Source organism: Chelon labrosus (genome assembly GCF_963514085.1).
Source record: "Chelon labrosus genome assembly, chromosome: 16".
Taxonomy (NCBI): domain Eukaryota; kingdom Metazoa; phylum Chordata; class Actinopteri; order Mugiliformes; family Mugilidae; genus Chelon; species Chelon labrosus.
In genome coordinates this window covers 22,032,547-22,046,443 of record NC_140349.1, presented here as the reverse complement: position 1 = coordinate 22,046,443, position 13,897 = coordinate 22,032,547, and the positions used below count along the sequence as shown (strand labels likewise).

Sequence of the window (13,897 nt, the reverse complement as noted above, 5' to 3'; positions counted from 1 at the left end):
AATGTTTTAACCAAGACATGCATAGCCTTGAGTACAGCCTGACCTTCCCCTGCCCCTAAAAGTATTGTTTAGGGGGAAGTCTGTCTGGAGTGTCTCTATTGGGACCTGATTATGCTCCAGCAAAGATCTGCCGGGCCAATCAAATTGTTTAGGCGGGCTTTATGTGGTGATGGACAGAAGAGTGACAGCAACACAGTCAAGCGCGTCACCTGGGTGCCGTGGCACTCTGATTGGTTGTAGCAGGACTATCCAATTGCATGCAGAGGTTTTTTTTCTCTTTATCAGTTGAAATGGTGTATTACCAGACTAACTGAGGTTAGCAATGCCAGGCTAAGGCATGCAGGTAACATTTGATTAGTAAGCTAGCGAGCTACAAATATATATAAAAAAGTTCAATCGTGGTTCATCATCACAAATTTGCATACGTGTGTTATGAGGCAAGAAGCTTGACAGCAGTGGCATCGGTACCTAGGAGGATGGGGTTTAGCCAACTATAAATTCCTTCTTTGCTTTTGCCGTAGCTTAATACTTAGCTAATCAGGGCCTCTGTGTTTGTCTGGCATGATGTACATTTAAACACAAGTAAATGTAAGAAACAAGCAGACTACTGAATAATAGGCTACATGGGTAACACTTCTGCCTGCATTGTATAACACTAAGCTTTTCAATTGATACAGTTGAAGAAAACAACACACACAGGTTCACATTTAGATGGACTACTTACACTGTAGATACAAAATAAATAATTTAAAACAATATAGTCATTTCTGTATAAAGGAACATCTATGTTTTGTACAACAAAACACCTCATGTACAATCAAGGGGATAAATGCTGTGCATCTATTGCCGTGTTTCACGATAGTGCAGGACTATCATGGGTGTAACCCTCAAAGAGGAATTCAAGCAACCAGTGATACTGAAGGCTCTAAACCAACTCTAAAGGGAAAGTAGGTAAATGCTTTAGACCACAGTTAGCATCTGATAGCGTTCTGGCTGAGAGGTTATTCGTAAGGCCGACAAAACATCTACAATCAGTCCTGTCATGCAAGTCAGATGTTTCGTTTTCCATGGCTACACATCAGACTCGGTCCAGGTTAGCAGTTTAAACAGTCGAAATACACTGACCCTTTAATGAAAGCTGCTAATCCAGTCTAACAAATGACATATTCAGGTCTGGCTTCTTGGATACCAGGGGTCATATGTTCATATACTGTACAGGGTGAAGGTGAGGACCTCAAATCAAGACTCCGCCGACCACTCTCACGATCTCTCCCATCAGCCTGCATTTCTAGCACCTTTACTTGAAGTAGTTGAGCCCTGCCACCAAGAAGAACTTCTCCAGGAAAAGCTCAGAGTCCAAGACGGCGATGTGGGCGGCTCGGCCGATTAGTGTGTTGGCTGTGTTGGGCAGGGCGTGGAACACGTTCTGGCGGATGAGCCGGCACTCTTTAGCCTCCACAAGCGGCTGCAGGAGGTTGTTGATCATCTCAGTATACACAGGCCCTATGTTTCAAAAAAATGAGGAAAGATGCGGTGAGTTCTGCTGCATGATGCATGATGTGATACACCTTTCAGATTCAAACGGAGGGTTAAACCTGAAGCTGCAAATACCAATTATACTATTATTGGTAAATGATGAGTAACAGGTTGATTGACCTAACAATTGTTCAGTTAGAAGTGCACAACATTTCTTGGCTAGTGCAGTGACAAAAAATATTGTAGAAATATTACTGAACTGTACTTCTTTAAATTACCAGTTGATTGTAGAAATAACACATACAACAATCAGGCATAACATTATGACCACTCACTGGAGAAGTGAATGAGATTGACCATCTTGTGACAATGCTCTGCTGGGAAACTTTTGGACCTGGCATTCATGTGGATGTTACTTAGACATGTACCACCCACCTAGACCAGACCAAGCACCCCCACCCCATAGCAATGACACTCCTTGATGGCACAGCACAAGGTGTTGACCTGGCCTCCGAATTCACTAGATCCCAAACTGATCAAGTATCTGTGGGATGATCCACAGAGGCCCCTCACCTCAACTCATAGGAGCCAAAGGCCCCCACTAACAACATTATGTTGCCAGACACCACAGGACACCCTCAGAAGGTTCCTGTTATCCCTTTAAACCAACTATAAGCACACATCCTAGCAGGCCATAGTTTTAGAAGAAAGGCCAATTACGATGACTAGCTGTGAGCAGAAAACGGAGATGGATATTCATCAGTTTAGACCGGGCAGACTCATATGATGTACCAGTTCAAGATCAAACGGAGCTGGAAATATTTGACCTTTTTGTTTTAATCAAATTAGCTAAATCATTTTTTTACAAGTCCAAATTATAAGGAGTTGAATTCTAATGCACTAAAATATAGAGGAAAAGGACTACAAGTAGACCCTATCATTGCTTCACTTACAAAGTGTTATAATCTGTTTTAAGCTTCTGGTCATAGCTGTAACTCCAAAACTCCTGAGTTTATTGAAGTATGCAAGAGTGACTATTGCTTATGATCACAACTTTTAATCTGTGAAAAAAGGAATGTGTTTCACAAGTTATACATTGCCACTTTAAAGGACTAGAAAAGTAAAGATCAGAATCTCCATCGGTGTGGAACTGGAACTCAAAACTCTATTGTACCACAGATATTGTTGAGGACAGGACACAGCAAAAAACCTTGGAAGCTGGCGGAATCAACTCTTCACCGACAGCGAAATTCTTCTTAGCCCTAGCAATGCTGCTAGCCACTAAGTACGCTAAGGAGCAGCATTTGTAGACGTCTCAGCACTTCTCAGCGGTTCGGTCAAGGTCGCAATAACACCTTGACGCCCTCACATGTGTACATTTGTTGTGTGCATGACTGAGCTGAGGGAAGTTGCGGTACAGATAAACCAAGCCAAGTTCAGGAGATCATATCAGATAATGCTGCAAGTTTATTATTCACAGCTTTTTATTTATGCTTTTTATCATAGTTCAGTATAATACTTTGCGGCCCAGAGCAGATCCATGTCACAGTGATCACCGGACCTGTGCATTACAGAGTGAGTAGATGTGTTTCTGACCTGTGGTTCTGTCTTTGAGAGCAGTTTTGCACATCTCTATTCTGGCAGAGTGGAACGGAACATAGCGGTCCTGTGGAGACGCCACCAACACCACGTTCTTGAAGAACTGCAGCCCTGCAAGGACGCCCAGCACAAGAACGAGTAAATGAGACTGCAGGGAGTGTGAGGGATAAGCAAAGAGGGCAAGACAGAGGAAAGGAGTGAATTGGTTGTAAAACGCAAAGTACAATCACAAAGTACAATGACAGGCTTGGTACGATAAAGCTGTGTGTTGTTGTTTTTGTTTTTTTTCCCTCTCCTCTCCTGTCAGTTGGCTTTTAAGAGAGTGCACTGGTGGGTTTCCAATGACAGGGTTTGGATCATTTTGTCAGCCTGCCACAGTTTTAGAGAGGGGGAGAAAAAGAAAAGCGTTTTCAGGCTTATCTTCTTCAAGCCAGTGTGACAAACGACTGCTTTGTTCCACTCACACAGTGGGGAGGCCTCTCACAGGCCTTCTCATAGCTCACTGGCAGGGGTTTGAGTGTTAGCGAGCTGACACGTACAGAAATTTGACGAAAAAGACAAGACGACAACATTTTCATGCATATTTGAACAGAGTGTCTTTCAAGTAATAGGCTGTAAGGCGAGGCAGTCAATAAAGCGCCTCGGTTTCAGATGGGGCCCCGCTTTCATACCGTACCTGGTTTCTGACTCAGAAGATAGAGGAATGTTTTCCGTGGGTCGACGTGATCTCTGAAGGTGAGCTGCAGCAAGGAGCCTGATTTCTTCAGCTTCTGCATTAACCACAGACCTAAGCGACAACACACACACAGTCAGGGCTTCGCCAGCACAACAGCAGAGCGGCGTAGATAGTGCAGAGCCGCTCTGCGGAGCATCTGCAGAAGTGCCTTCTTCCGGGAGCTGAGCGGTAGCCTCACCTGTGCTGACCAGCGTGCTGTTGTTGTACAGCGTTCCCAAGTGTGGGCCTGACAGCGAGAGGAAAGTGTGGAGTTTGGGCAAGTAGCAGCGGAAGCGAGGCCTCGTCAGCACGGAGCGGATGATGACGTTCCCCAGAGAGTGGCCGATGAAGCTGTTGGCCGAAGACAAACAACTCTGAGGGAGAGAAACTTGAGGGGGCGGCTGGAGAAAATATACCAGCGCCTCCAACGCTGCTGACCTACAACACTCTGCTATCGCTCCTCTGGAAGCAGGAACTGGATTCAGCGGGATGCTAATTTGGACATTTTTGCTCCAACATTTGGTAATTGCAGAAAATTCATTAACTTGTTAAATGTTTAAACATCCTCAAAGGCAATGACAACTTAATGACGCTAACATAGATGACATTGCACACGAATTGATAGCATCTCCCCAGCAGTGGGGAATATTAAATTCATCAAACTATGTCTGTCACTTAGTTTAATTACTGTACTGTTGAGGCTCTACCCAAAATCCCTCATCGCCATGCCAGCTCCTACTCATCTGTCTCCTACCAAACTAAATATAGAGGTAATGTGGAGGGAACCAGATGCTGTTGTGGCAGTCCATTGCTTTTGTCTGTGATATTTGCTCTCTAGAGAATGTGTCACAATAAAGAGAGTTAAGAAACTTGGGCAGAAACTCTTGCAAAGAAATAAATTGGCACATTGAGGGCAATTAAGCAGGAAGATGAATAGCTTAATTTGATAGGAACTAGGCAACACCGTGCTGCATAAAGGAGGACAGTCTATCAAATGAAAGTCAGATGCTCATTGGCAGTGTCTGATAAGAACTCTCCATCCATTTTGTGCCACCAGCCCATTTTGAGTCCATACATTATCATGAAAGAGTGATTCTCATAAGCCGAGCCAGTCAAATACAACACTAGGATCAATGAGCGGTCTCTGCTGCCATCTGCTGACCAGACTAAATGCTGCCCCTGCTCAGGCTCACCTGGAATCATCAGTCAAAATCAGTCAAAAGAAGATTTGTCGGTAATGCGTGTGCTGCACGGTGTTAAACCGACCTTATCCTGCCTATGGTGAGATTGTACAGCTGGATATGCTGAATGATCTCATCCAGCAGTCTGTCCGTCATGGTGTCGAAATCTGCAAACGTGTCAGCCTGTGGATTGGAAAGAAAATAAAAGAAATGCAGCCGTCAGCGCTCTGCAAATCACCAAATCCTGCTGCACATGTGACATCTGAACCTATACAGTACCTGGTTCCTCTCAGACATGAGGAAGTCGAGCCTGGAACCCGGTAGTCCCAGCTCAATAAAAGTCTTCACCAGCCTAAGGTCTGCGCTGTTTCCTTTAAGAAGAGTAAATTATACACAAAAGCGTGTCCATTAATCATTTAAGTAGGGGCCTGGAGTGTGGTTTAAGGAATTAGTATTCAAAAATTATACAACAGAATCTAATGTTTAAAGGCTGTAAGACACACTCTGGGAGACTTTATTACATTTACAATGCAAATAGGAATTACATTCTAGAAAGTACAAGTGGGCCGCAGTATAGCAGAATATTTATCTGGGTAGAGCCTCACCGTCAAGGCCGTGGACACACACTACAAGGTGTATGCCATCATCAAACTCCTCGTCGTCCTCCTCAGGGGGGAAGTACGGCAGATCCGACGCCAGGAGAGGAAGGTCGCTGTACAAGCTGGCCTGGAAGTTCAACTCTTTGAACAGCTCCTCTTTGGCTTTGTAGAAACTGGAGAAAAGAGAACAGATACATTAGGTATGTTAGGAATAAATTGAAGACGTTGCCAGCAGATCGTATTTCATTTTACACAAAAGTTTGTGTGATACTTAAAGTGAATATTTTAAAGGTGAACCACTCCGACAGCTTTCACCCTTTTGGCCAAAATATAATGAAAAAGCTTTGAAGTGCTGTATTTGACTGTGGCATTTCCCAATGCTCCGTTCCGAGCAAACAAATGGAAAACTCTCCCGACTCACAAGCGAGCTCCTCAAAGTTTTATTGCCTTGTCATACCGCCAGGTTACAGATTTCACCCTCGCACACGAGTCAAAACAAATCCGATTCCAGTTCCAGTACTTCCAGGCTAATCATGATGGATTTGTCTGCACACTCTTTGATGTGATTTAACACACGCAGGAGGCATTTCACCTCGTCTTGACTTCCGCCTCCCTTCATTTTGCTATGCCAGACTTTCGAAGCAGGGGTAACAGCCAGCTACCGCGCCAGATGTCAACAGCCGTCTCCAAATACCTATAAAACCTTGTGTTTTGGCCTTGTTTCTTGTAGTTGGTATGGATTATGTTAAAGTTCTACAAAGTTTTCCTCCAGAAGAAGGCCTAAATCTTTAAAAGCCTTTTCTATTGACATGCCAGTCAGGCATTATTCGTACCTGCCTGAGCATAAGTAACACATTTGAAGGTACTCAAGCTTTCAGGTATTTACATTCACTAAAATCACTTCTTAAGTCAAAAGTCTAAAGTCTAAAGTGTTGCTGGTGTTTAGTGCGAAGCAAAGTTGTTGGAGGTGCAAGCCTTTGAGTGAGTTTGATTGATAGCTCAGCAGACACCTTGATGCTACATTTCACTCGACTGGGAACTTGAAAATACCCGACCTCGTGCTCAAAATAGAACGGCTCGCGAAGGAGGTCTAGGGATATGTGGGAAAATTTGGCCCAATTTTATGCAACCTGTAAAAGCAGATAGTCTGGCGTTGATGTGGTTGGGTCGTGGTGTTCAGAAACAGCACCTTGTAATCAATGTGAGATTCACCTTACTATAAACCTATATAAATACATACATTCTCCTTTATTACATTGATATATCCAATTAAGATCCTCAAACATCGCAAATATTAATCTGCTGCCTTCCACAACAAGAGACATTTCTTCCAATCAGCCATGTTGACTGTTCACAGCTGCCACTGGAAGTCATTTCAAGCTCAAACTTTGGTATTTTAAACTTGAACGTATTTCTCTGTCCCGACAAAATTGTACCTGATTAAGATTCAAGCTTGTTAACTTGTTAAAGCTAGCCACTTGCGATCGGACTGCCCTGGAGGGACATTAATGCAAGGTCTGCTGTATGAGGCCAATGCCACTTGCAGATCTACATCTGTTCTTTAAGAGACATCAAGCAGATAATAAAAACAAAACGCAACATTCTTTAACCTTTGTTGAAGCAAATTTACAGAAAATGTTGGCCTTTATCAGCGCACAATTTTACCCGAAATAGAAACTCACTTTAGCATCCGTTCATTCGTCTCGTCATCCATGTTCAGGGGACTGAGAGAAGATGAGGAAATGATCCCAAAGGAGCCCAGGGGCTGATGGGTGATAGGTGAGGTAGCCTGGCGAGTGGACATTCCACTGATGGAGGGAGAGTCTCTAAGGACAGATGAAAATGGCAGACAAGTTGGGGCACAGGACACGGACATGTTCACCACCTCAACCATCTTCTTATTCACAAACGCCAGCCCCGAGTTAGGGATCTTAGAGGGCTTGGCCTGACAGTCCAGTGGCTCTTTGTCACTATTCGATAATCCGTTGAGGTCAACAGGTGATGATATGTCATTGGCTGTCAGCCCTGTGAGGTCACTCGGCCTCTGTGTGGTCATGGTGCTGTTCGGGGGGTCATCAGACTGTGACGGTTTTAGAGGTGTCTGCGAGCAGTCTTGACACTCCTGGCCCTCAACACCAAGCAGTTGACTCTGGCACTCATCCGCAGTTTTAATACTCTCCTGATCTGCGGCACTTTCGTGCACACATGGTTTGCTTCCACGCCTGCAGGGCGCTGCTTCCGATTCAACGAGATGCACATCCTCCACTGAGGCGCTCACTTCACTGATGTGTGTTTGATGGTTCATATTCTCCCCCTGGCTGACAATAACAGCACTTTCCCTCACATGAGGGCGTTCTTCAGACTCTTGTAAAAACAACCCTTCAGACACACCATTTAACACTGACTTGATTCTGTATGTCTCTGACAGGTTCTGGGTTGCGTTTGAGGTTTCAGAAGTAAAATTCTCCTTGAGAATAAGATTTGCTGTTGAACTCGTGTCTAATAGAGATAATTCAGATTGCTCTGAATCTAAGTTGCTGTTCAAAGAACAATTTATCCTACATGAATCCTGGTGTTGTACTAAGCATTTACTATCTGTTTCCTGGCTGAGCAGTAAGTGGTCCTCCTCAGCATCTTCTGGGCTACTTATCTGAGGTGCAGAGACTGACTTGGTGAGTTTGCTGAGCTGCCTTTGATGCTGGTCCTCCTCGTAGGGTAAAGAGCTAATAGAGGTGAGTGAGGCCTGTATACCCCCACTGGGAAGGCTGCCATTGCTCTCCATCTGAAGGCCTTCCAGAGAACTCCGGTGGACTGGGTGGTGACACACTATTTGCTGTGGGATCTCCCGCTCGCTGGAAAAGTCCAGAGGAGGTCGGCCTCGCAGCGCGGCCTCGATGGGCCACACCACGGAGCTGGGCTCGCTCTCAATACCTGAGTCAGAAATCACAGAGGACGATCGCTTCATGATCTTAGAGCCAGCCAGGCCTCCCCGATGAGTCATTTCTTTTCTGACATCACCCGGAAAAGGAGGCGTAACTGGATGCGTATGTGCAATGGGCAGGCTAATAAGAGGAACATCGTTCTCCTCATCCAATGAGTGATTTAAAGGCATGGCAATGTCAGACTCCTCATCATTGCTTTCACTTTCTTTTGCAGTGCTGTGGTTTGTGGCATCAAAAAGTTGGATAGTATTTTCTGTTACACGATGAGCAGGGGAATCCTCTCTACTGTTGGCAGAATCAGTGAGAGGATGGTGATTAGATGAGACTCCCTCCCCTCTACATGGATCTGCATCACAAGGCTTAACGGCGATGTATCTCTGGCCAGAAGTACAGCTTTCCTTATCTTGGCTGTGATTTCCCCCTGGATCCTTTAAACTTTCTGCCTCTGCCAGGGAGAGTTCAGAACTGTCCTCTGTAGGAATGAGGTTCTGGGTATCTCCGACATTGCCCTTACTCTGGTCTTCCATGCGTGAGACATACGCGGGCGGGTCCATGCATTTATCACTTTCCGAGGAAACCTGGGGTATTGCTGGTGATCTGGCTCCCTGGCTGTTTTCAAGAATCCTGCTGGCAGGAGTGATGGCAAGATCTGAGCTGGTTTGCTCATCGACGGTTGAAAGCATTGGCACGTGTGATACCCACTCTGGAAAGACAAGGACATTCAGCTTTTAGAACATCTCAATCTTTGACCTGGAGGCAATTATTGATGAAGTGTGAATATCCGCGTTACCTGTTTGAGGAGACTCCACATATCTGTCCTCAATGATGATGGGCAGGCTGTTCCAGTCTCCATCAATGTCCAGGCACTCAACAGGTAAAGGAGGCATCTTGGTCAGATACTCTGAGCATCGCACTTCTGCAGCTACCTGGCCATGTCTGTTGATTCTGAACCAGGGAAAAATATCATTAATATGCCCATATCCACGGGGAGAATTGGATTTCTGCAACATCTGGTACTTACAGTTCCTCTTGAAACGTCAGGGAAATCTCTTTGGGGTGTTCGGTGAAGAAGTAGGCCTCTGAGAACCTCCTGACCTGATGTTTCCAGAAACAGACACATTTGATTTTATCAAATTGGTGCCTCAGTCTCATGTCTCATGATGAAACAAACTCAAACATTAAAGCTTTCAATGAAAGTTATGTCTATGACTTTCTCTCATCCGCTAGGACTTATTTAGAAATGCATTATCATCGAGAGTCAAGCAGCATGACTGGCAAACCATCAAGAATGCCGTTTCTGGTGTATTTCCAGCCCACAATAATTACAGAATAAGTGTTAATTGAAATCCCAACTCCACTGTTTGGGTTTGGAAATGACAGTATCCCCTCGGGCTAATCTAATAGCAAAGCAAACATGTTCATTATTTTCAGACAACTGAGATGAAACAGTGCTGCGTAATAGAGCCTTGAGAGCTACTCCACTGTGAAGCACATATTCATATTAAACAACCCAGTGATTAGGTAGAAATTGCGCTGTGAATGATATTAGCCTGCTCAGTTGGGTTTAAGCTATTGAGGTTTAGAATGACATCTTATCATTTCACTAATTCCCGCTGTTACATTCGCAGCTCGCTGATCATCATGTGAAACATTTATTTTCATTACCCAAGTGAGTTATTTATTTTGAGTAAATTGTACTTGTAGTATTGTAAGTCTGTAAGTATTTTTACTGAATCATATGGTTTGCCCTTACTTGATTATGGGTTTAGATTTATGTATATCCTGAGGCTTGTTTGCTGCATCCAGATCTCCTTTTGTCATCAGGCATCCACTCTTGAGCCTCTGTACATTAATGCATTATGACAATGATGCAAAGCGTGCTTGGCCTCACGTACAGTATTCTGCAGCGAGCTGTGGCTGGGAAGGCTGCTCTGTGGTCAGTCCATCAGAGAACTTTGATACCACACAGTCAGTGTTGTGTAAATGCTAATATGATTTATGCTACACGCGGACAAACATTTTATTTGGACATGATTGATAAAGTAATCTCAGGGTAGCACAGTGATGCAGTGGTTAGCACTATTGCCTCGCAGCAAGAAGGCTCTGGGTTTGAACCCTGGGCCTTTCTGTGAGGAGTTTGCATGTTGCCCCTGTGCCTGTGTAAGTTTTCTCCTTCCATAGTTCCAAACACATGTTGTAAGGCTAATTGGTGACTCTCAATTGACCGTGAATGTGTTTGTGAGTGAATGTGAATGCTTGACTGGCGTCCTGTTCATGGTGTACCCTCCATCTCGCCCAGTGTGATCTAGGCTTCAGCCCCCCAGCGACCTCTAAGGACCTGTTCAGACATTGCATTAAGATCCGATCTAGACGATGCAATTGCATTTTACAGATATGATCTCTGGTGGTGGTCTGGGTCGCGTGTGTCCACGTTCCTTTGGTAGTGTGAACGCAATGCATCCTGGGTCACATTAAAGACCACCTATACTCAACAGTATGATTATGGAGTTTTGGAAAAATCACCGTAAGTGATGTGGTAATGAGAGCATTTTAAAATATTCTGTCGTTGTATCTGTTAACCTACTAAACAATAAATAAATCAGTTTATTTATAATAAATTCAATAAGTAATTCCATAAGTTAGAATTTACAAATGAAAGTATTTGATAGTACACGAGTGTGATTCTGTGTTAATTATTGATGCAGTCATGTCGATTTATGTGGAGCTGTGTGCGTTAAGTGTTTCCTCACACCTTACACCTCCTCTGTGTGTATGTAATCTTCCAGAGTTGGAGTTATAATCTGAGTTTTGTGCAGGTCTAACTAACGTCAGGGTGGAGATCAGTAACTAATAACTTAACATGTGTGCCAAAAGTCATGACCCAGACATGTAAAACAGCGCTATTCCCGGTTCTGGAGCAGCAGTAGAGATCCATTAGAGACAGCTGCTTTTAAAATATTCTCCTGCGACCCAGATGAAGTCGGGGTTTATTCGAATACAGAGTGTGAAACTGAGATCGGATCTGGAGATGGATTTGGAAACACATGTCAATGCCAGGTCTGAACACACGTACCTAAAGGTGGTCACTTGTGATCGGATAGCCCAGATCGGATCTTAAAGCAAGGCCTGAACAGGCCCTAAGGATAAATGATTATGGATCATGAACGATAAAGGGATCCTTACATTCTAATTCCCTGATATTAGAGATTTTGAATAAGGCTAAAGTAATTCAGACACATTTTCACCTATCTAGACCGGAAAGTCTGGTCCATTCTCTAAAGTCTGCTCCATGAATATTTGATTTGCTGATTTATTTGCTGTATCACACTCTAACACACTCCAACACCTGTGCCTTAAATTGGGGGATGAAGGATGAAGTACTTTTACTTCTAAACGAGTGTTCTTACAAAGTACAGCACCTTACTCAACCCTGTGCATAACTTTAACAGATTGTTTTCTGGTCCAATATGAAGATTATCACAGAGATTACCTCGGAGAATTGATTCAATAGCTTGTAATACCTTTGAGGACAGTAGTCCCAATATGCCTCGAGGAGTTGCTTCCACAGCTAAAATGTCAGTGGTTATGAAATCAGTTTTATTGTTCTGCAGTATTTTTGAGTTTTAATGTGGGTGTTAAGGTTTAGAGTCACTATATTTAAACATATCACCACTTGGCTCTGTTAAAGACACAGTAACTCAGACAATGCACTTCTAATGATGACATCTAAGTGTTGTATAAGCCTGACTTTGACACGAGTGGGACTCTCACCCTGAGCGTGTGGTGCTCCTGGGCCAGATATGACAGGATGTGGGGGTTGAGCAGAGCGGCCTCCAGGAAGCAGCTCCACAGAGCAGCCAGCTGGGAGCAGAGCTGGCTCACGTCCCTGCTGATCTGCTCTCCTACCTTCTCATGGCCTTCCTGCAGCTGAAAACAAATAAATAAACACATTTCAAACACCTCCCAGAATACTTTTTGTACGACTGTATTTCAGGATCAGTGGTTTTCCTGCTGACATATTTATACCAGCCAACAAGGGATCTGTCAGTACTGAAAATCGGTTGCTCATGGTTGAACTAACAATGTGGAAAGTAAAATGTAAAATGCATCACTAGCAATGCACCAGCGCAGGAATGTCACCACAGACACCAGAGATATTTACCTGGCATTGTTGTGATTAATTAGCATTGCGTGCACATTGCATGAATTGTTTGGCAAGGACTTGGACTGCAGTACAATATAACGGATGTCAATTCATATGTACAAGCGTCCCACTCCAGCTTTAAATTCCCTGCCCATGCCATTTCCAGTTATTGCATTTCCTCTACATCATTTGGCGTAACTGCTGCCTCGGTCGGCTAGTTTGTTCGTGTTATTGTGCAACTTCACTGTGTGTCATGTTAGTCTGGATCCGAATTAACGCGTTAAATCAACAAAGTCCCACAGCGGTATACCAGGAACTCCTGTGTTCTTCAAGGAAAATGACTCTTTTTGTCAATGAAGTCTGGTGGCATTGATCAATATAATGGCTTCAGTTCCCTGTTGGAAAAGGCTGCCTGTCAGCAAAATCAAGCAGTGATACAATTCTAAATATAGCGTACACTTAAACTGATATAGATTTTTAAGGTGGACCTTGTTTTAGGCGGTACTGATCCTATCCATAGCTGTTCATTGGTTGTCTTTTGTATCAATAATCTCCAAACTGGGAGAAACAAACAGCTCACAATTAAATTTCACGGAATAGATCGCTTTAAATTATCTGGTAATAACGAAGTGTAAAATACATGTATTTTCACACAGAGATATCTATAAATAATTATTATATATTTTTTTATTACTATTATTATATTTCTATGTTGTGTTTTCATTTTAATGTGCACTGGTGGGGTATAACATGAAGGACAATTAAAAGGCTTAGGCTTTTAGAATTCAGGGTGTACTAGGATATACAGTATGAAAATAAAGCAGAGATGTTAAGAGGAATCAGTGCAACATGTTGCAGAAGACTAAATCCAGGAATTGGTGAGAAAAGGAACGAGCTTCAACAAGCAAAGGAATACACACATTTCATAATATGCTCTTACCTGTAATTCTATCGTTAGCTGATTGAGTGTTTCTTCTACGGGCAACACCTCTGTGGAAAGAAAGGCTATTATTAGCAGAGCTTAGCGCTAAGGTTCATTACACTGTGTTTACCAGGCAGGAAGATAGAATCCTTCTGGCATTTAATTTTGCAAATTCTTTGCAGATAACTAAGCCTGATTGTGAGACTTAAGAATTGAATGTCTTCGTTGAAAACACCAAGCTGTAAAAGGTTCGTGGGATTGAAGAGAGGAGCCATAATAATGTGAATATGGGCAAAATTAAATGAACTGCTAAAGGGCA

General features: G+C 43.5%; 1 protein-coding gene across 1 annotated transcript in view; it reads right to left on the bottom strand.

Annotated features, from left to right (window-relative positions):
- Positions 1–550: 550 nt before the first annotated feature.
- fam135b (family with sequence similarity 135 member B) overlaps positions 551–13,897 on the bottom strand; it is a 38,498-nt gene continuing 25,151 nt past the window's right edge. The window contains exons 8-19 of the mRNA XM_084563534.1: positions 13,597–13,646; positions 12,284–12,439; positions 9,534–9,607; positions 9,303–9,457; positions 7,253–9,215; positions 5,577–5,743; positions 5,251–5,342; positions 5,057–5,154; positions 3,990–4,141; positions 3,752–3,862; positions 3,073–3,186; positions 551–1,503 (exon numbers count right to left, since the gene is read on the bottom strand). Of these exons, the coding sequence (XP_084419660.1) occupies positions 1,298–1,503; positions 3,073–3,186; positions 3,752–3,862; positions 3,990–4,141; positions 5,057–5,154; positions 5,251–5,342; positions 5,577–5,743; positions 7,253–9,215; positions 9,303–9,457; positions 9,534–9,607; positions 12,284–12,439; positions 13,597–13,646 (3,338 nt within the window). The 3' untranslated portion in view covers positions 551–1,297. The remainder of the gene's footprint in view (positions 1,504–3,072; positions 3,187–3,751; positions 3,863–3,989; positions 4,142–5,056; positions 5,155–5,250; positions 5,343–5,576; positions 5,744–7,252; positions 9,216–9,302; positions 9,458–9,533; positions 9,608–12,283; positions 12,440–13,596; positions 13,647–13,897) is intronic.